The sequence below is a fragment of the Bos mutus genome, chromosome 19, assembly GCF_027580195.1.
Source record: "Bos mutus isolate GX-2022 chromosome 19, NWIPB_WYAK_1.1, whole genome shotgun sequence".
In the NCBI taxonomy this organism is placed as follows: Eukaryota; Metazoa; Chordata; class Mammalia; order Artiodactyla; family Bovidae; genus Bos; species Bos mutus.
Genome location: NC_091635.1, coordinates 11,810,002 through 11,831,945, shown reverse-complemented (window position 1 = coordinate 11,831,945; position 21,944 = coordinate 11,810,002). Strand labels below are relative to the sequence as shown.

The 21,944-nt window shown below is 36.5% G+C and overlaps 1 protein-coding gene across 2 annotated transcripts in view; it reads left to right on the top strand.

The window, feature by feature from the left end:
* The window catches only part of UBE2G1 (ubiquitin conjugating enzyme E2 G1), an 89,982-nt gene that overhangs the window by 18,610 nt on the left and 49,428 nt on the right, over positions 1 to 21,944 (top strand). The window contains exon 1 of one of the 2 annotated variants that reach the window (XM_070389250.1): positions 4,389 to 4,540. The exons of the other annotated variant lie outside the window; for it this stretch is intronic. Coding sequence (XP_070245351.1) covers positions 4,456 to 4,540 — 85 coding nt within the window. The 5' untranslated portion in view covers positions 4,389 to 4,455. Of the gene's footprint in view, positions 1 to 4,388; positions 4,541 to 21,944 lie in introns of those variants that run through there. 2 annotated transcript variants of the gene reach the window in all.

Here is a 21,944-nt window from a genome sequence, read left to right as displayed (position 1 = left end):
CTTTCATTTTCTCTTTCCATAAGAGCTCTTGCTATGAAAGGTAAAGAAATTAGTTCACTTACTGTTTAGTGGTTTCTGTCCCCCCCATGCAGCTTTTAATTGTTTTTATATTGTCAAGTTTTATAGCATTTATATTCTTTTTTTTTTTATAACTGAAATAATGTTTTATGTAGTCTTGAAGAAGAACAGAAAACAGCGTTTATGTAATTTGTCGGGGTATTCATTATAATACCAAATATGGTTTGTACCTAACTAGCTGCTGTAGTTCCAGTCACTGAAACTTTGTTAATGGAGAATCTTTAAGTATCAAAGTCTTACTTCCTTCACTTTCACTTAGTTATTCTGGCTCATATGCAACTATTGTTTTCTCATAACCCACGTTGTCCTATTCCAGTATTTCTTAAATTTATAGTGTATGGGAGGTGAATTTTGAGTCCTTGCATATTGAAAAGTGCCTTTATTTTGTTCTCACATTTGATAGGTTTTCTGGGAATTGAATTCTTGAGTTGAAAATTTTTTCCCCATGGAACTTTGATGACATTTCATTGTATCCAGAATTCCTTATGAGAAGACAGTGAAAAAGAATGGCTCATGTCAAAGTATTGTTTCTGTGTAGATAAATTTTTGAAGTTCTAAAGGATATTCTTCATACTTGGAGTTCTAAAATTTTACCCATATGTGTCTCTTAAGTGTAAATGTTTTCCATTCATTGTTTTAGGCTCTCAATGGGCTCTTTTAGGCTGAAGGCTTAGGTCTGTATTTAGTTCAGAAATTCCCCTGCGTTGTGTTTCGAGCTTCTTTGCTCCAAACACGCTAGTCAGGTGTTTGATCACTTTGTCTCCTTATTACCATTATCCATTTTCTGTTTTTTGTTATTATATCATGGAGATATCCTGCACTTTTTTTTTCCACATTAGTGACTTGGTCTTCAACCATGCCTGTTTTGTTTAGACTGGCCATTTTAATTTTCATTTGGCAATTGTATTTTTAATTTACAAGAGGTTAGTCTCTGCTCCACCTTCCCAGTGAAAGTCTATTTTTTATGACAGATTTATTGAGGCTTAATTTGAATACCATAAAATCTATTCATTTTAAGTGTACAATCAGTATGTTTAGAGTTGTGCAACCATCATCACAGTGTAATTTTAGAGCGTTTCTATCGCCTCAGCAAGAAACCTTATGCCCATTTGGAGACACTCCCCTTTGCCAGCCCCACACCCAGGCGACTACTAATCTACTTTCAGTCCCCCTAAACCTGCCTTTTCTAGGCATTTTATGTAAATGAGATAATAAGATGTGGGTTCTTTGTTACGGCTTTTTTCACTTGGCATGATATTTTTAAGACTGATGTGTGTTGTAGCATATGTTTCAGCATCATTCCTATTGAATTACCTTGGAACTTTTGTTGAAAATCTGTTGACCAACCTGTCATAGGTCTTTGGAGACTATGTATTCAGTTGTTGTTTAGTCTCTTAAGTTGCGTCTGACTCTTGTGGCCCCATGGAGTATAGCCCTCCAGGCCGCTCTGTCCATGGGATTTCCCAGGCGAGAATATTAGAGTGGGTTGCCATTTCCTCCCCATTGATACATATGTCTGTCCTTATGCTAGTATCACAGTTTGATTATTGCTGTGTAGTAAGCCCTAAAATCATGTAAGTCTTCTAACTTTGTTTTCCTTTTAAAAATTATTTAGGCTTTTAAAGGTCTTTTCAAGTCAGTTTGACACAATTTCTACAGAAAAACTTACTATGATTTTGAGTGGAATTACAGTTAACATATAGATTAATTTGAGGAGAATTGACATTTTAACAATATGGAGTCTTCCATGAACTTAGTAATTTCTCCATTTATTTAGAGTCTTTTAAATTTTTAGCATATTTGTCGTTTTTGCTGTATAGATTTTGTAGCTTTGTTAAGTGTACCCCTAAGTATTTCCTGTAGGAATACAACTGATATTTTTTCTTTTTCTTTTTTTTAAATTTTTATTGAAATGTAGTTGATTTAAAATGTAGTTTCAGGTGTACAGCAAAGTGAATCAGTTGCACATACAACCACTCTCTTTTAGACTCTCTTCCCATACAGGCCATCACAGAGGACTGAGTTGAGTGCCCTGTGCTGTATACCGTAGCTCCTTATTGGTTGTCTGCTTTGTGCGCAGCAGTGTTCACACGTTGATCCCAATCTCCTAGTTTATCCACACCCCCCGCCTGTAACTATAAGTTTGTTTTCTACATGTGTGACTATTTGTTTTGTAAATAAGTTTATTTGTACCATTTTTTTAAAAAGATTCCACATATAAGTGATCTCATATGATATTTGTCTCTGTCTTACTTCACTTAGAGTGACAATCTCTAGGTCCATCATGTTCTGGCAAATGGCAGCATTTCATTTTTTTTTTATGGCTGAGTAATATTCCATCACACATATGTATTTTTGTATTTTGACCTTGAACTGTGCAGCCTTGCTGAATTACTAGATCTAGTAGCCTTTTTATATTTTCCTTAAGAGTTTTTAAATACACAGCTGTGATCTCCGCATAAACACCATTTTACTTCTTCAATCTTTATACTTTTAAAATACTTTTTTTTCTTATGCTGGCCATGATTTGCAGTACAGTGTTGCATAGAAGCAATACAGTGGTTTCTCTTTGATTCATGGTTGTAAATCTGGATCACTGTTGCGGTACTCTGTTCTTGAGTTCTTAGCTCCAGGGCTGCTGTTAGGTCAGTTCTACATTTCCATGGTTGTCATACTGGAAGTTCTTTCTCTAACTCAAACTCTTTTAGCCATTTCAATAATTTTGTAAGCACCGAAGTTCTCATTAAGTTCCTTCTCCTTAAAGCACCAAATATATTTTCTGTTTTCTGCACCCTAAACCTTGACTGATAATGTTTCTATTTACCATATGGCTTGTTCTTAGGGTCCTTGGAGACTATTTCCTTATGGGCCAGGTAATAATTAACACTGGAGTAAAAAGATGGAATGGTCTGGTCAGTCTTCTTAATGGTTCCTTCATGATCTAATTCCACTTATGAACGAGCTGTATAGAAACTTTTTCTCTATAGAGATTGGGAAGGCAGTGTTATCTCAAAGATGATATGGTTATATTCTCTAAAGAGTGTTTTAAATAACTAACAGTGGCCCTGCCATTTAATTATAAGTTGCTTCTTTCAGTCCCTGGGTGTAAATTTTTATAAATAGTTTAATTTGGGGGAGTACAGCAGAAAGTACTCCTCAAAACCAGGCATTCTGTGAATGCTTTGTTACTTGTTTTGAAATGTTCAAGGTGGTTTCTTGACAGGGTTGTTAGCTAGTTAGCTAAGCCATACTATAAGGGATAGGAATTTGCTCATTTGTGTATAAGAAAGGATTTTGAAAAACTTCTAGGCCTAATTTACTTTTTATCAGAGGTAGTCTTGTTCTTCAGGTAAGTATTTGAATGCTGACTTTAAATATTAGTGGGCTTGGGAGACACTGAAAAAATTGTTTCTTGAACGAAGTTCATTTGTTTAGCGTGAAAGATAGTTAAATTTGTAATTGCCATCATATACAGGTTCATATAGCAGGAGTTGGGAAGAGCATTGCTGAGGAAGTACTATCCAAGCTAAGACTAAAGGATGGTTATAGGAACTAGCCAGATGTTTGGAAAGGCCAGGACAATTGAGTCAACAAAAAGAGATCCAGAATGGCTAGGCGTGGTGCTGCCATGCGTCACTGAAGCCTGTTAAGCCATTCTAAGTATCCACTGGAGTATCTTCTCTTTAGTAATAGGAGCTCATTAAGGCTCCCTAGAAGATGTGTGTGTTCTACTGTAGGTGTTTTTGCTCTGTTGGTCACACAGAGTATACATATCTGTGCTGTTTCTACTTGGTTAGTGAGTATAGTCTGAAATTTGCTGCTACCATATTCAGTTACGATAAACAAGATTAAATTACAGTTTTTGAGGATTGACTAAAGTCTCTGCAGTCTTTTTCTCTCTCTTTATTTTTATTTAAAAAACCAAAAAACCCACTCCCTGTTTATAGAGGGAGTGTTTAGAGTGTTTTTTGAAAATTTTTACTTATTAATTTTACTTAACTCCATCACCCTCCCTCTCAGCATTGGATGGGAGGAGTCTTAACCATTAGACTGCCAGGGAAGTGCAGGGGGTTCTTAAATGGATAGCGTAGTCTGGAATCCTCTGAAATTTTATATTCATAATTGTACATTTAGTGGAGGGAGAGGAAGATCTGTCTCTTAATTTAGATTCTGAGGTTTGAAACCACTTGCCTGCTGATCTCCCTTTGTCCTCTCCTCCTGCAACGAATTAAATATCAGTGTTATGGATACCCTTAGATTGTCCTCAGACTGCTGCCTCAGACACCTACCCTGCTGCACACCTACTCTCCGCAGAGGTGTTTTTCTTTACTGAACTGGGCTGGGGAGAGATCGCTCCTGTCGCCACCTGTGGAGATAATGCTGTCAGCAGCAACCCTGTGGAATTCATTGAGAGTTGTGAAGATGTTCTATAACACTGTCCTTTTTAAGGGGACCTGTAGGAGTAAGTGCATTTTTTTTGTTAGCAGTGCAGATAATTCTATTTAATCAGAAAAATAATTTTTCAACCTTAGTGGTAATTAGTTGTGTGACCATCTGATTATATTTCTTTTTTCATACCAGTTGCTAGAAATCTTGAATTAATTGAACTAGTCATTCATCAGAAATTAAGCACCTATTAGCTTGGAGCCAAAATTGTAGGCTATTAACCCTGTGAATGTAGAGGACTGTGATACGTATTTTTAATGCATTTTTTATATTACTCTTATTTCTGATTTCACTTAATGTTCCTATGTTTCCCTTTTTCTCATCTATTTCTCATTTATGTGTTCTATGTTTCTTTGTAAAGCACTTTATTCTTGAGGGCAAGACAGAATATTAAGAACAAACCCTAAACATTCTGATTTAGCAGCTTCCCTTTGGAAAAATGTTTTTTCTGTCCTGTTTGTTTCTCTATATAACAAACATACATTTTATTTGGGGGTGTTCCTATCTTTTCCCCATCTTTGCTTAGTAAAATAAACTCATCCTTTAAGGTAAAGGACCAGTTCAGATGTTTTTGTTTTTTAGAAATCCCTGTCCCTTGCCATAATAAGTTGCACTGGGTTGTTGGCATTGAGCATATGTCTCAAGTAGGGTCTGAGTATTTTTAGTGAACTTTTACCTTCTCTACTTAGTATTTTCTTTGTCCTTAAAGCACTTATCATTTTGTACTTGATGATTATTAGGTACACGTTTGCTTTTGCCTCCATGTATGATTATTAAATGTCAGTCTGCTATTAGTATCCTATTTCTTAATCCCTATTCCTGTCCTTCTCTCCTCAGTCACGTATAATTTTTTGTAGTGATTCTGTTAAGCTGCCGACAACCATGGTAACCATATGGAAGACTGGATGCTTATATAGTTGAACAGTTATAATTGTAGTGATGTTTGATTGGTTCACAAGAACCATGATGGACAGTCTACTAGTTTGCATCAGGGTTCTTAATTGATCCAACTCCAAAAAATAATCACTTGAATGAAGACATCAATATATTAAGTTCGTAGGAATCAAAGGAATTGAATAACCATTAGGTTCATTGATAAAATCAGGACTTAGAAAGTTTTCTATAGTTGGGCGGAAAATTTGCTAAAATAATAATTGTATTTGTCTTTAAAAAAAAGAAAAAAGCTTTTTCAGGGTGAAGTTAGGGAGACTTAGCTTAGCGATAAGTAGCTTGAAAGAAAAAGACTTCTATTGATCACTTTTTGTGTTAGTCAATAAATTAGGTTGTGCTGTGGTTAAAAAACACACACAGACTTGAAAATCGCAGTGGCTTCAAACACAAATGTTTATTCCTTATTGGCTCAGGTTGCCAGAGGTCTCTGCTTGTTGAGATTACTCAGTAGTGGTGCAGCTACCATCTCAAACATTGCCAGAGAGGTGGTGTTTTTCTGGAGGTTTTGTTCAATTAGCAGTTAAATGCTCTGGCCAGAAGTGAATGGAGGCACTTCAGTTAGAAGTCATTGACCAACCAATTCTAGACACAGGGGTCCTCTCAACCACTAGGGGGCCAAGAAAGGTATGTTAATTGTGTGCCTGCATGGGAAGAGAACCAGAAGTATTTGACAATAGCGTTAATGACTACTGCATTATATTACCAGCACATAACAGTACTTTGCTTGACATATAGTATACCTTGAATGGATGGCATTGTTCAAGTAGCTGCTAAGTTTAAATCTTTGGTAGGGATGTTAAGGAATTGCTAGAAGGTTAAACTCAATTTTAGAAGAGCTAAGTAGTCCTTTTCTCAAATTTCTACAGTTGTATTTCTTCCTCTTTGGTATCTTTTTCTCAGGCATCTTTCTTCATTTTCTCTGTACCTCCTTTCTAAATTCTTATTTAAAGTATGAGTTAAGATGAAACCACAGTATCTTACCTACTTTGAAGGACCATGAAAACTGAGTTTGTTGGCTGTCTACTCCATATACTTAGGATTATTTCAGTTGAGGTCTGGGTGTAATGTTCATACTGTTGACTTGCATTAATATTTGATGTTCATTGGATTAGTGTAAAGAATAATTTACACCTAAAGACTTTTCAGTAGGTAGAAAATACACCTAAGATGAGAACTAAAATTGGTCTTCACAGTTATGGCAGTAAATGCTACTTGTATTTTATATTCATTTTTATAAAGAGAATAAAGTGGTAAGTTATAAAGAAGTTCTGAATACTGTATTATTGAAACCTCAGTAGCAGATATGAGCATCCTATTAGTAATCATAATGTGAAAATAGTTTGAAAAGTGCAGTCTTGAATTATTCAGTACTTCTATTTCAAATTATGGGAAATATCTATTTTATGATTTTGAATAGAGCCATAGGTTGTTTACTTAAATAAGGATGGCTGTGTTCTTCCTCCCTCTTCTCAATTAGAGGCTGTGGAATTTGTTCTATTTTTACTTGTGGATCTGCGTACTGAAGCTGTCTCTGATTTCATGCTCTGAAGATCAACAAGAGATCTTCTCTTGTAAGATGAGAATTGTGTAATAGGTGACTATTAGACGAGTAAACAAGTCTTAGTAAGTCAGTAAACATTTATTGAAGTTTTTTTCGGTAAAAGCAATTCTGTACTGTATGTCTCTTGGTACTGTGAATAAAGATAACTGAATAATAAATTCAATGGCTAGCTTTATGCCTGATAAGTAATTTCTAGAAGTAATTTTTTATAGTATTATTGAAGCTTTATTTTCTTTTTTTAACTTTCTTTATGTTTAGTTTTTAAACTTTTTTAAAGTGATCAATGAAAGTAATACATATGAAATATTTACACTGTTGGAAATAAGCCAGTGCTACTGCTACTGCTAAGTCACTTCAGTCGTCTCCGACTCTTTGCGACCCCAGAGACGGCAGCCCACCAGGCTCCTGTCCCTGGGATTCTCCAGGTAAGAAGCAACCCACTCCAGTACTCTTGCCTGGAAAATCCCATGGACGGAGGAGCCTGGTAGGCTGCAGTCCATGGGGTCACTAGGAGTCGGAGACAACTGAGTGACTTCACTTTCACTTTTCACTTTCATGCATTGGAGAAGGAAATGGCAACCCACTCCAGTGTTATTGAATTTGAAAGAAGTCTTGCAAATCAAATTTAATCTTCATTTTCATTATAAACTGAAAGTGAAGTGGTACTGTTAAAATTCAAATTGGGCAACATTTATATGTTTTCAAGACATTGAATCTGCTTGGGGCTTGGTTTGAAAAGATCTGGGGGGAGCATGCTGCACAGCTTGTGGGATCCTTAGTTTCCCCACCAGGGATCGAACTCCGGCCCTGGCAGTGAAAGCTGTTTGGTTATTGATTGGGCTTCTTGTTTGGAGATTATTTGAAGTACAGACTGTGTTGTTGTGTGCTCAGTGTTAATAGCAATAACTAGGTACTCTTTGACTACTGTTTATTCCTCGTTAACATGCTTTACTATCAAGGATAACCTTGGCTCTGCCTTCAGTAAATGAAGGACGTAGTACTGTTTTAGAAACCAGCAGGAGCACCGGCATATTTGTTTGCCTCAGTTTTTTCTTTTGGCTGATAGTCATTGCTATTTTTTTCCAGAGACATCCCTAGAGCTTTAGTCTCTAAAGTTTATATCTGTTGAAATGAAAGAAATTTACCAGTAATATGTGCTTTTTCCCCTTCTTGAAAAAAAGGTTGAAGAAGAGTATAGTGAAATCTTACTCTCTTATATAGGAAAAGAGGACTTGGCCTTGTTTTAAAGTTTTATCACTTTTAAGTGGTTGAATCATGTGAAAGCTATCTCACATAGCACGTTCAACTCAAAGTGCTGACATATCAAATTTAATGTCTAAATTTAATTCTATAGTCATTTAGCAAATATTTGAGTGCTTGCTTTTGTAAGCATTATAGTACTTTAAAGAACAGAACATAAAAATCTTGCTGGCACAGAGTTTAACATTTAGTATGGGAAGACAGGTAATCAACTGGATAATTAAGTTAAAATGTGGTGTGTTAAATAATAAGTACCCTGAAGAGGAAATAAAGTGGGGAAAGAAGATGGAAAGTTGAGGGTGGAGCACTGGTGTCTTGGAGGCCAGGCTTCCCAGGCAGAGAGGCTCTGAGGTGGGAGGAGGGGCCTGGTTTGTCAGTAGACAGCAAGATGCGGTCTTTATAGGTAAGGACTTTGGGTTTTATGCTGAGACAGACCATTACAAGGTTTTCAGCATAAGAGTTTACATGATTGGATATACATTTTAACAGGATCACACTTGACTTGTGATGCTTACTATATAGACCGCAGGGAGACAAGGACAGAAAGTCATGAGACTTGAGCAGTAAATCAGAAGAGATAGGACATTCCCTTGGACCAGGATGGTGGCAATGGAGATGATAAATTGTTGAGTTTGGGGATGTATTTGCTAAATAGAGTGGTCAGGATTTATGATGAGCTAGATTTTAGGTGAAGTGGGGGTGTGTGTGTGTGTGTGTGAGAGAGAGGGGGAGAGAGAGAGAGAGAGAGAGAGAGAGAAAGTATCCAGGATGACTTCAGTTTTTAGCCTAGCAGCTGAAAGAATGGAGTTGTTATTAACTGCAGTGGAAAAGACTGCAGGACAAGATGGAGGGATTACAAGGGGCTCAGTTCTGAATGTACCGATTTTGATTGGGGTTCCTTTATCTTTCCTTCAGGGAACCTCAGCCCATCATAAAATCTGTACTAGTTTGTACCCCAATTTTAAACCAGGTTCACCTTTCATAGAAGGTATGAGCAGCACGTGCTTTCGTTTCCCTGAATGGTTCTTGAGGGTTAAGCTGCTGGTCTGCCTGAAGTGCAAAAGTAAGTTAGGTTTAGGGGAGTAAGATGACTTATATTGACTGAAAGTTGCTGTATTTTTGACCCAGAAAATTTAAAAAAATTATTTGCTTATTTTTTAAATCCTATTTTGCATTTAACTTTTCTAATACATCTGAAACTAATGTGACAAACATGTGACAATATTTTTGTTACAATTAGTTTTCCTAGTAAGTGTTCAATAACTCACTATTTGCCATATATATTGATATTTTCATTATTATATCGTATTAAGGTGGTTTATTTCCCTGCTGATTTTCAAAAATAGGTATTTGTTTATCTAATAACATGTTTACTTACCTATTTCTCCTTTCCTATTTTAAAATTATGAATTATTTTGAGTATACCAGAAAACTGCTGTGGCAAACAGTAATGTACCCACATTCTAAAATAGCAAATAATAACATTTTGTTGTATTTGCTTCTGATATTTTTAAGTAAAATTTGTAGTAATTTACAAAAATCACTCCTCAGTTCCATTCTCTACTTTCTCTTCTCCTCTTGAGCTAATCATTTTTGAAGCTAATATGTATCTGTGTGTTTATAAATTTATATGCATGTATAAATAAAATTTTACTTAGTATTTTGTGAGTTTTAAGATACTACAAATATCATATAGTTTACACTATATATTTTAATTTATCAGTATCTTTTACAAGTCGCTTTTTTATTTAATATAACTTTTAGTCTATCTTAATACTTATAGACCTTATTTAACTACTGTAGAGTATTTCTGCATATGAGTGACAATTGACATCTTTATATTGATGAATATTTAAATTGTTTGCATATTTACGTACCATCTTTCGTGTCATTTTCGGCATATAACTGGAATGTAGAATGTCTAATTTTAAAAATTTAATGAGTTTGTATTTTAGAATTAAGTTTAAACCATTTAAATTTATAGTAATAACTTAATATATTTGAATTTATTTTCCCACCTTCTTTTCCTTTCTGCCCATATGATCTTTCTTGCTCCTCCCTCTCTACTCTGTGTCTCTTTTCATCTCTTTTTTGTCCATTCTTGACTGTGCTGGATTGTTTTCTTCATTGCTTTTTATTTGTTTGTGTTTTCTTAGCTGATTTGGAAGGTTTAGATTTCATTTGACAAGATTGGTTTCCAAGGTGGCTCAGTGGTAAAAGAATCTGTCTGTCAGTGCAGGAGCCAAAAGAGACTCAGGTTCCACCCCTGGGTTGGGAAGATCCCCTGGAGGAGGGCATGGCAACCCACTCCAGTTATTCTTCCCTGGAGAATCCCATGAACAGAGGAGCCTGGCAGACTACAGTCTGTGGGATCACAAAGAGTCAGCACAAGCGCAATTTGACATTAAATCACTTTAGATGGTGACTGCAGCCATGAAATTAAAAGACGCTTACCCCTTGGAAGGAAACTTATGGCCAACCTAGATAGCATATTCAAAAGCAGAGACATTACTTTGCCAACAGAGGTTTGTCTAGGCAAGGCTGTGGTTTTTCCAGTAGTCATGTGTGGATGTGAGAGTTGGACTGTGAAGAAAGCTGAGTGCCGAAGAACTGATGCTTTTGAACTGTGGTGTTGGAGAAGACTCTTGAGAGTCCCTGGGACTGCAAGGAGCTCCAACCAGTGCATTCTAAAGGAGATCAGTCCTGGGTGTTCTTTGGAGGGAATGATGTTAAAGCTGAAACTCCAGTACTTTGGCTACCTCATGCGAAGAGTTGACTCATTGGAAAAGACTCTGATGCTGGGAGGGATTGGGGGCAGGAGGAGAAGGGGAAGACAGAGGATGAGATGGCTGGATGGCATCACTGACTCCACGGACGTGAGTCTGGGTGAACTCCAGGAGTTGGTGATGGACAGGGAGGCCGGGCGTGCTGCAATTCATGGGGTCGCAAAGAGTTGGACACGACTGAGCGACTGAAGTGAACTGAACTGAAAGAAGCCATATAGACATCATATATGATCAGTTTATCATATATGATCAGGAATTCAGTGAAGAGTGTGGCTCAGCTGGTAAAGAATCTTCCTGCAATGCAGGAGACCTGGGTTCAATCCCAGGGTTGGGAAGATCCCTTGGAGAAGGGAAAGGTTACCCGCTCTAGTATTCTGGCCTGGAGAATTCCATGGACTGTATAATCCATGGGGTCGCAAAGAGTCAGACACAACTGAGCGACTTTCACTTTCAGTGAAGTGTATGGCTTAGAGACATAAACTGGGGAACTGTTGGTGTATAGATTGTGTACAAACCATGAAACTTGGATAGGGTCAGTAAGAGAAGGGGATTAAGGACCAAGTTTTGGGGCACACCAGCACTAAAAAGTCAGAGAAATTATCAGAAACTAGGGAAGGAGAGTGAGGGAGAGTGGTCAGGGAGGTAAGTGGAAAACCAAAATATGGTGGCCTTATAAGCCAAGTTAAGACATTTTAGGAAGGAGGAAGATCAGCTGTGTCAAGTAGGAGATCAAGTGAGACAAGGCTTGATAAATGACTAGTAGAGGTGAGTGGAGACTTTGCAAAGGACAGTTTCAGTGCCAGTGGTGGGGCAAAAGCCAAACGGGTGTGAACTTGAGTGAACAGAAGGGGAGGAACTGGAGACCAGGAGTGCAGATAACGCCTAAAAGTTGTGTTCCTAAACTGGGGGAGCAGAGAAATGGGACAGTAACTGGAGCAAGCGTGGGCTTTTTTTGTGTGTTTGTAAAGCTTGGAAATGATTGCATGTATGTTGATGGGATTGAATTCAGTAGAGGGAAGAACTGATGACACAGGAGAGGTTAGGAATTTCTTCAGCAATGTCTGAGTGGGGGAAATTAGATGGGATCTAATTACTGCCCAGTTTGGAAGCCTTAGCTAGGAGGATGAGCAGCTAGCTCATCAGAGTTAACACCAGAGACGGTGGAGTAATGAGTCCATGGGAAGATATTCCGGGAAGAGGGTGGGTTTGTATACAATGTGGAAAATTTTAGTACTTATCTCATAGGATTTTTGTGAGTATTCAGTAGGTTAATACTTGTAAAGGGATGATTATAGAACATAGCAAAGTACTTGATAATTGTTGACTAGTATCATCACTTGTACAGGTAACTGTAAACTAGTGTGTGAAATTGTTAAGGTTGTAGTATTTGTTTATAAAGTCACAGGGTTATTTACTTGACCAGTTAATTTAAATCTCTTGTGTTTAAGAGGGACCATGTCTATAGGGTCCATCTCTAAATATTTATTTTATATCTTAGAATATTGTTGTCCAGTGTTGAACATTCAGTTAGCAAATGATGGATGCTCAAAACATAATTTTATGTTTTTATACTTTATAATTTTATAAATACAAAAATAATTTAGGGGCAAAGATGTTGGGGTTAGGTGCAAACCCTAATTCTGGAAGTTGGGTTGGGGTTAGTACTTATCCTATGAGATAAGTACTAAAATTTTCCACATTGTGTACAAATCCACCCTCTTCCTGAATATCTTCCCATGGACTCATTACTCCACCTTCTCTTGTGTTACTCTGATGAGCTGGCTGCCCATGCTCCTAGCTAAGGCTTCCAAACTGGGCAGCACCTTTAGGGTGCTTAGGGTTCCAAACCCTAACTTAGGGAAGTTCCAAACCCTAACTTAGGGAAGTTATAAACACCTAAGTGTTGGGGTTAGGTGCAAACCCTAATTCCGAAAATTCTGGCTGTTCATTTGAGCTAGATGGATCAGTTCAATAATTTCTGGTTATGCTGTCGTTTCTTTGCAAAGATGCTGGCCACTAGAGGTGCTACTCACACAGAATATTAATTTAAAGCACATCCCAGAAAGACAGAATTTTCATAGTTCTAATCAGAAACATTGTAATTTTATGTTACAGTTTTGAAAGTGGTACGCTTTCTTTAATATGTGGGTAAAAGTCCCTTTATCAAAACTGTCAAATAGAAAAATCCTTTTTATATTTTGGTTAGAAGTTACAGAGAAATAATATATATTTATATAAATTGTAATCACAATTTTAGGACTGATCGTAAAGCTGGGGCAGATAATCTAGGAATATTAGAGGGAGAACTGGATCCTGGAGATGCTTGGGAAATCTACTCAGACTCTCACCTGGCTTTAATTATGTTAATATTTTGAAAATGAGACGGAGTATGCTTAAAACAGACAAGTACATCAGTATCATTTTAGAGTGATATGGGGGTGAAAGGTTAAAAAAGGAGATAAGGAAGTCTGATCAGTGAACCCAGAGCTGCTTTTTAGAGGCAGGGTTTCTGTGATGGAGAAACAGATCTTGGCATATAGAACCCCAGATTCTGACCAGATTGTTGTGTAACAAGTAATAGAGCTACGATACATAGATTGGGAAAGACAAGACCTAGAATGTAAAAACTTTTAGAAGGCTTTTAACTGATCTGGCAAAGAGAGGAAGTTAAAGGAAGTTAAAGATTTAAATCAAGAGCCAGTAATTGGTAAGAATTTAAAATTTACTGTTTGAAACACCTTTGTACCTAAATTATTTTTGTATTTATAAAATTATAAAGTATAAAAACAAAAATATGCTTTGAGCATCCATCATTTGCTAACTGAATGTTCAACATTGGACAGTATTCTAAGATATAAAATAAATATTTAGACATGGACCTTGTAGTCAATAAAACCATATCAAGGAAGTAATATACCATAAGAAAAAGTTATTGTGCTCTAGGTTTTTATAAGAGGAAGAGGGTACCTTCAGTTAAAAAGAGTTCATGGAGGAAGTAGCATTGGGTAATGGCTCTTGAAAATGGAAGATAGAAATGTTGATGAGAATATTTTAGGTAACAGAACATATAATAATGATAGGAAAGAGTTGGTAGTGTATTAGATAGGAAAGAGTAGTCCTATAAATAGTTCAGGTTAAAATTAAATCCAAGTAAATGTCTCAGAGCAGTTTTTTCCCCGTTCTTCTTTCTTTTAATCCACCACTGAATCCTTTGGAAGTTTGTGGGTGAGGTGGGTAGGAAGTGGAAGAGGGTTGAGAGGGTGAAGCAGAAAGCTATGGTAACCATTTAAAGAAGTTACTTTTTTTAATTATGAAAGAGTATGCTTGAAAAGCATAGGAATATAGAAGTGAAGAAAAAAACTGTAAGCAGTGAGAAAAATACTGTGGCCAATTTATGTTCTTAGTTTTTAAAATTAAAATTAGTTTTGTTAAAAATTGCAACAAGACAGAAAAAGTCAAATTTTCTTGGAATAGTATTTCTTAGATTTCTTAAAAACAAATGAGCCTCCTTTGTGTTTTCTATGTTATCTCTTTCTGAAACTTATGTTAATGGGATGATAGACTTGTTGATGTTGGAAGAGTAAGGTGAACAGTGGGAAGAAAAGTAGGAGATGCAGTCAGACAGCTAAAGGGGAGGATGTGGGCTATTATAAGGACATGGGCCTCTGCTCTAAGTGAGGTGGAGAGCTGAGAAGGGTTTTCAGCAGGGGAGAGAAATGATCTGACTCTTACTGTAGCAGGCTCACTCTGACACAAGACTGCAGCTCAGCCTTTCTGAATAAGAGATGGGATTATTCAGAATTGCAGTTAGAATAGTTTTAGCAGCTAGAAAAATTTTTCTACAATTCAGATGATTTTATAGCTGTATTTTTTTAGCTCAAACTTAAAAATATTTTTCTTTTTGTATGTATTTTAAGTAAAATTTTAGTGTTTTAGTTTTCAATAGCTTATATTAATTTTATCAGTTAATAATAGTTGTATATTTAACATATATTTTAGTGAAAGTACATTTTCTTGATATTTCACAGTTAACACTTTTGCATTGAGATGATTATTTTTACAAATTCTACAAACTTGTTAAAAGTTCTGAACAGTTTAAAATGCAAATATTAATGCTGGTATTTTGATATTAAGTGAAAAAACACTGGCATCTCTTTGCTCTAGAGTCATTTTGTCAGGTTTTACTCACCACTGTCCCTCATCCTGCCCTTCAGTACTTTGCAGTTTTGATTGAGTGCATTGCATTGAATTTATAGATTGATTAAGGGTGGTTGGACAAGAACAAAAATCTGGCTTCCCATGTAATCCCAGCTTTCAGTGGGCATTTTATTTATTTTTAAGACTAGCTCAACATTTTTCTGTTAGACTTGAGTTGCTTATGGGTACAGGATTATTTTTCCACTTTTTAAAATTAGTTTATATTTATACATGTATAAGAAAGCTGTTATGTATTTAATTTTGTAATTGCCCTCTTTGTTTAGTTTTTCATTTGGTTTTGTTAGTTTTCCTAGCTATACAATAATCATATTCAAATCTCCTCTTTAAATATGTTTTTGAACCTGAATACATTGCTTAATTTTTCTAAAACTTTGCTAAATGTTTTACTATTATTTATTAATAATAGCTTTTTAAAAATATAAATGTTATATGCTTTCATTTTTATTTTTCTTTCCTCAAAAAAAATGAGTGATTTTTTTTTTAATGAATTTTATTATTACTCATCTTCAATTACTTTCATAATAGCTGTCATGGCAAGCATCCTTGTTTTGTTACTAGACTTCAGTGAGACTACTTCTAATTTTTGCCTTACAGGCTTAATGTATTATGTGTGTATGTAAAATCTTTATCATAATATACAACTTCATGTGTATTATATGGTATGTCTTTCTTCAAAATATTGGTACTATATCCACCTCTATTTTATTGGGATTCTCTTTCCTTTTAATTGGGAGTGTATATTGCACTTTTTAAAAAATAGCTGCATTTCTTTTATTTGTAAAACTTTTTTGGCCTTGCCTTGAGGCATGCAGGATCTTAGTTCCTTGACCAGGGATTGAACTTGCACCCTTTGCAGTGGAAGCACCAAGTCTTCACCGGTGGACTGCCAGGGAACTCTCTGTATTGTCATTTTATGAAAAAATGTCAACAATAAAAATGAATGCCCTTTCTCACTTGATCTCAATGTGATGTTAGCTCAAAAGATTGAGCCTCTGTTGTATTTGTGGAAGAGTGACACACCCTTTAAGTTCATTGTTGGATTGTATTTGTTCTGTTGTTTTGTCACCCAGTTGTGTCTGACTCTTTGTGACCCCATGGACTGCAGCACATTCTGTCCCTGGTTATCTCCCAGAGTTTGCCTAAGTTCATGTTCATTGCATCAGTGATGCCATCCAGCCATCTCATCCTCTGATGCCCTCTTCTCCTTCTGCCCTCAGTCTTTCCCAGTGTTGGGGACTTTTCCAGTGAGTCGTCTGTTTGCATCAGATGACCAAAATACTGGAACTTCAGCTTCATCATCAGTCTTCTAGTGAATATTCAGGGTTGATCTCCTTTAAGATTGACTGGTTTGATCTCCTTGCTGTCCAAGAGACTTTCAGGAGCCTTCTCCAGCACCACAGTTGGAAGGCATCAGTTCTTTGGTGCTCTGACTTTTTTATGGTCCAGGTCTCAAAACCACTGGGAGACGTGACCACTGGGAAGACCGTAGCCTTGACTATACGGACCTTCGTCGGCAGAGTACTGTTTCTGCTTTTCAACACTGTCTAGGTTTGTCAAAGCTTTCCTGCCAAGAGGCAGTTGTCTCCTGACTTTGTGGCTGCAGTCACCATCCGCAGTGATTTTGGAGCCCAAGATGAGGAAATCTGTCACTACTTCCACCTTTTCTTCCCTTTCTGTTTGCCATGCAGTAATGGGGAAGGGGGTGGATGCCATGATCTTAGTTTTTTAATATTTAGTCTTAAGCCAGTTCTTTATCTCTACTCATCACCCTCATCAAAAGGCCCTCTAGTTCCTCTTTGCTTTCTGCCATTCGAGTGTATCATCTGCATATCTGAAGTTGTAGATGTTTCTCCCACCTATCTTGATTTCAGCTTGTAACTTAACCCAGCCCAGTATTTCTCATGATGTGCTCAGCATATAGGTTAAACTGAGTAACAGCTGACAGCCCTATTACAATCTTTTCTCAATCTTGAACCAATCAGTTGTTCCATATAGGGTTCTAACTGTTGCTTCTTGTATTTACTAGTATTTTATTTTAGAAAGGCTGTATAGCATACAAGTTACGTGCCCTAGCCTCTCTTTTATCTAACTAATCTGGGTCTGTTTCCTCAGCTGTAAAGTGGAGATAACAAATACTTCTCAGCTCATAGGCAGGTAATGATAATCACTCAGTAGGCACTAGTACTAATGTGATGGATGCACAGGTGTTTAAACTACTTGGTCCCTTCCGTGGCTGTTACCCTTCTGCCTGTGATCTGGCCAACTAACAGGGTACTGTGTGGCAAAAAAGAGGGGCTCTAGGAGGATTCCTACATAGCCAAGGTCTGGCATGCTTCTGATGGGTTAGTGACTGTTCTGGACCTGCTGTTAAATATTTGGTTCTCCAGCTCATCAGATTGCTTTGAGAGTAAATGAGTTGATTTATGTAATTGCCCATCAGAGACCAGTGTTTAGGATATAGTAAATACTGTTAGTGTTTGCTGTTCAGGATTTTTGTCAGAGTATCCTTTGTGCTGTCTGTGCACAATTGGTTCCATGAAATGTAGAAAACTTTCGTTTCTGAATCAGTTCAGTTCAGTCGTTCAGTCGTGTCTGACTCTTTGTGACCCCATGGACTGCAGCACTCCAGGCCTCCCTGTCCATCACCAACTCCCAGAGTTTCTGGATATACTTTAATAAAGGAATTACCTTTCACATTTTTACAGTGAACATGTCTAGTACTGGTAGAATGGTTGGAGAGATAACTTACTCAGTTCTTTGAAGGTTATTGAGGTATTTACTTTCTAATTCTACTTGATTCCAATTGACAATTTGTATTTTCCAAGAAAACCATTTATTTTATCTACATTTTAACATTTAGTAACTTAAAAATTTACTGGAAGCTTCTTTTGGTTTCCTCTATCATTTTATTCCTTTTTCAGTTTTAATTTTATGTATTTGTTTTTTTAGTCTAGCTAATGGTTTGTTTGGAATTTTTCTTCCCTTCAAAATGCAGTTCCTAGGTTTTAGAGTTAAACTTACTAGCTTCTGTTTTCTAATTGAGTAACTTATAAATTTCTTTAATTACTTCTGCTTTTTAAAATTGAAGTATAATTGATATACAGTACTTTCTGCTGTACAGCAAAGTGACTCAGTTATACACACACACAGACATTTTTGTTTATGTTCTTTTCCATTATGATTTATCCCATAATGGCAGTCGTGTCCCACTCTTTGCAACCCCATGGGGTGTAGCCCACCAGGCTCCATGGGATTTCCCAGGCAAGAATACTGAAGTGGGTTGCCATTCCCTTCCCCAGGGGATCTTCCCCACCCAGAGATCGAACCCAGGTCTCCTGCACTGCAAGCAGATTCTTTATCACTGAGCCACTACGGTTCTATACAATAGCATCCTGTTATTCATACATTCTATACGAAACTGGTTTCATCTACTAACTCCCAAACTCCTAGTTACCCTCCTCCTTTCCTTCTCTCTGTTCTTTTTTTTTTTAGTTCTATTTACTTTCTAACCTTGAATGCTTATTATTTAATTTTAATTCTTCATCGGTTGATAGGATTTATTTAGTCTGTGGATCTTCCTCTTGAGTATAGCTTTGTGTATCAAAGGTTTTTTTTTAATATAGGTAGTTTTTATAATTGTTATTAGATAATCTGTATTAATTTTAATATCCATCTTTGAATGGAGTAGTTTAGGGAGAGACAGTACATAAATGGTCAAGTCTCTTCCCCTTAGTGGAAGAGACTTGACAATTTGTTTCATTTTCAGATTTCATGGTCTCTATTGTTTCTACCTTTGTAAATTTTTACATGTTATGGTCTAGTTAGATGATCAGTTTTTATAAACTGTTACATAGGAATTTGATCACATCATATGTTCACCTATTTAATCTGTTTGATTTTTAAGAACTGAAATGGTGATTGCCTTCTACTATATATCCATGTATATGTGTATATGATGTTGGGAATGAGAGAGAGAAGGTTTGGTGTATATAGTTTTATATCTTCTTTATAGATTGTAATCTTGAGCATTCTGAAAAATGACCATTTTTGCTACCTTAATGTTCTACTTTGAATCCAGTTGATGAGTGTTTATACTTGTCTGTTATACTTCTGTCTAACCTTTTAATATTAACCTCTCCAAGTTCTTGTTTTAGATTTGTCTCATGTAGACTTCATGTAGTTGGATAAAGAAAGGTTTGTTTTTTAAGACCCAATCTGAGATGCTTTTAATCATTTACTTTAATTGTTCTATGTTTGGTTTTGCTTCTTTAATATTGTTCATTGCCTATCTTTTTGTTTAGTTTTCTTTTTTCTTCCTTAAACTACATGGCTTCTTTTCTTTCCTCTCTCTCATTTTGGCAGTTATATACTGTATTTTATTATGTCTGAGGTACTGTTGATTGTAGGATGCCTTATTTAGACAACCATTAACATGGTTAAACTCTGTCAAAGAAACTGTGACATGACATTGATTGTAATATGCATGCTGATTTCAGATATTCTAAAATGTGAAAAAATAAAGTACATCTTAGGCTAGATGAAATATGGTAGTTTATAGTTCTGTGGCTATTATAAAGCTGTAGCTTTAATATACTTAAATTTATTATGTTTATCAAATAGCTTTTTCTGTTTGAGGAATGGTTGTTTAAATGCTCTATTCTCAGGATTCTTGTATGTTTAAAAATGTTGGTGGCTTTCACAAATGGAGTTATATTTTGGCTGGTTATAGAATTTTTGAGCTATGTTACCTTCCCCTTAATACCCAGTAGACATTACTCCATTATCTTCTGGCATCTCGGATTACTCTAGAGAAGTCTGGGGCCAGCCTGACTTTTTTTTTCCCTTTGTAGGTGACCTACTTCTGTCTGGGTATTGGTAGAATTCTTTCTTTATCCTTGAAGTTCAGTAACTTCATCAGGATATATCTCGGTCTTGGTGTGATTCTCTATTACATTTTCCTGTTACATGGTAAGCCATTTCAATCTGTGACTCAGGAATATTTTCATATATATTTTGTAATATGCTTTCATTTTTATTTTTCTTTCCTCAAAGGACATCAGTTTTATCATTGTGCACCTTCATTTCCTGTCTTTTGTATTATTTTTCTAAATGCTTCCTTTGTTCTCTTCTGCTGTGTTCTAGGAAATTTTCTTGAGATTATCTTTCATTTCATAAATTTGTTTTTATCAATATCAGGTCTGCTACTTCCTTTATACGACGGAGTTTTCATTGTGCCAGTGGCTTGTGTACTTGATTCAGTTTTATTTATTTATGTCTGTGAGCTACCCTTGCAACTTGTCTCGTTTATTTCCCTCTTTAAAAAAGCCTTTACTTCTTGTGGTAAAAGTAAGTAAAACCACATTGTTTTTTGAGAAGATGGATGGGTAAAACCAGTTGCAAAGCGGCTAACATCAAAATTTATTCTCAACACAAAAAACAAGTGATTAGTGAAATTGTTTTATCAAGACATGCTGTTAAATGAGCTTTATTAATGGCATGAAATATGGAAAAAGCATTTCATTTGCAGGCTCAAAGACGTTTCTTTTTGGGGTTGGATAAGCTTCTTTTGTGCTCAGTAGAAATCTGTTTTACCATGTGTGCTTTTGTGTGTGTGAGGGAAAAGTGTTCGAGGATTTTTCTTATTAATCATTGAAAATCTGTTGAAGATGTTTTTCTTCCGTCAGTGAGTTGTAATGTAGACTAGAAAAAGATTCACTGAAGAAGGAGATCATGACTGACAGGCTCTGTCGTCTGCATGTGCCACAGTGAAGACCTGCTGCGTGAATGTTTCGGGAATGCTAACTTGCTCTTTGTTTTATTCTGAAGAAGTGAAGGTGATCAACAGTGTGCCCCTTGATCTCCATTTGGGGTTGAAGGAAACAGTGAAAATTGGGAATATGTGCAAATTGTGATTACTCGAGCATGAGTCACTGTGACTTATTAAGAAAATGTACAAGACTTGTTCACTTTCAAGTGTCTGTTGTTTAGAGTAGGTTCTCCCCCCACCCCTTTTTAAAAAAAATTGCAGCTGAGATACCAGCATTTTCATTGTTACTGTTGATGTTAACAAAGGTTATTTTAATTATTTCAGTGGACTTGCACAGTCAGTATGACTCGGTATGCTAGCAACATACTCAGTATTGTGAATGACTGTACTACTTCAGAGTCTGCTGCTGCTGCTAAGTCGCTTCAGTCGTGTCCGACTCTGTGCGACCCCATAGACGGCAGCCCACCAGGCTCCCCCGTCCCTGGGATTCTCCAGGCAAGAATATTGGAGTGGGTTGCCATTTCCTTCTCCAATGCATGAAAGGGAAAAGTGAAAGTGAAGTCGCTCAGTCGTGTCCGACTCTTAGCCACCCCATGGACTGCAGCCTACCAGGCTCCTCCACCCATGGGATTTTCCAGGCAAGAGTACTGGAGTGGGGTGCCATTGCCTTCTCCACTTCAGAGTCTAAATCATAGCTTATCCTTATAATTGAAATTATCAAAACATCTTAAAGGTTCCAGACTGTTGTGCTTGATTGCCAATAGTGTGGTATCTTCATAAAATGATACATATGTTTTAACTAATCTATTCATTCAAATTTACAGAGGATCTGCTACATGTCAGGAACTGCTACATGTCAGGAACTGTAACAGATGCT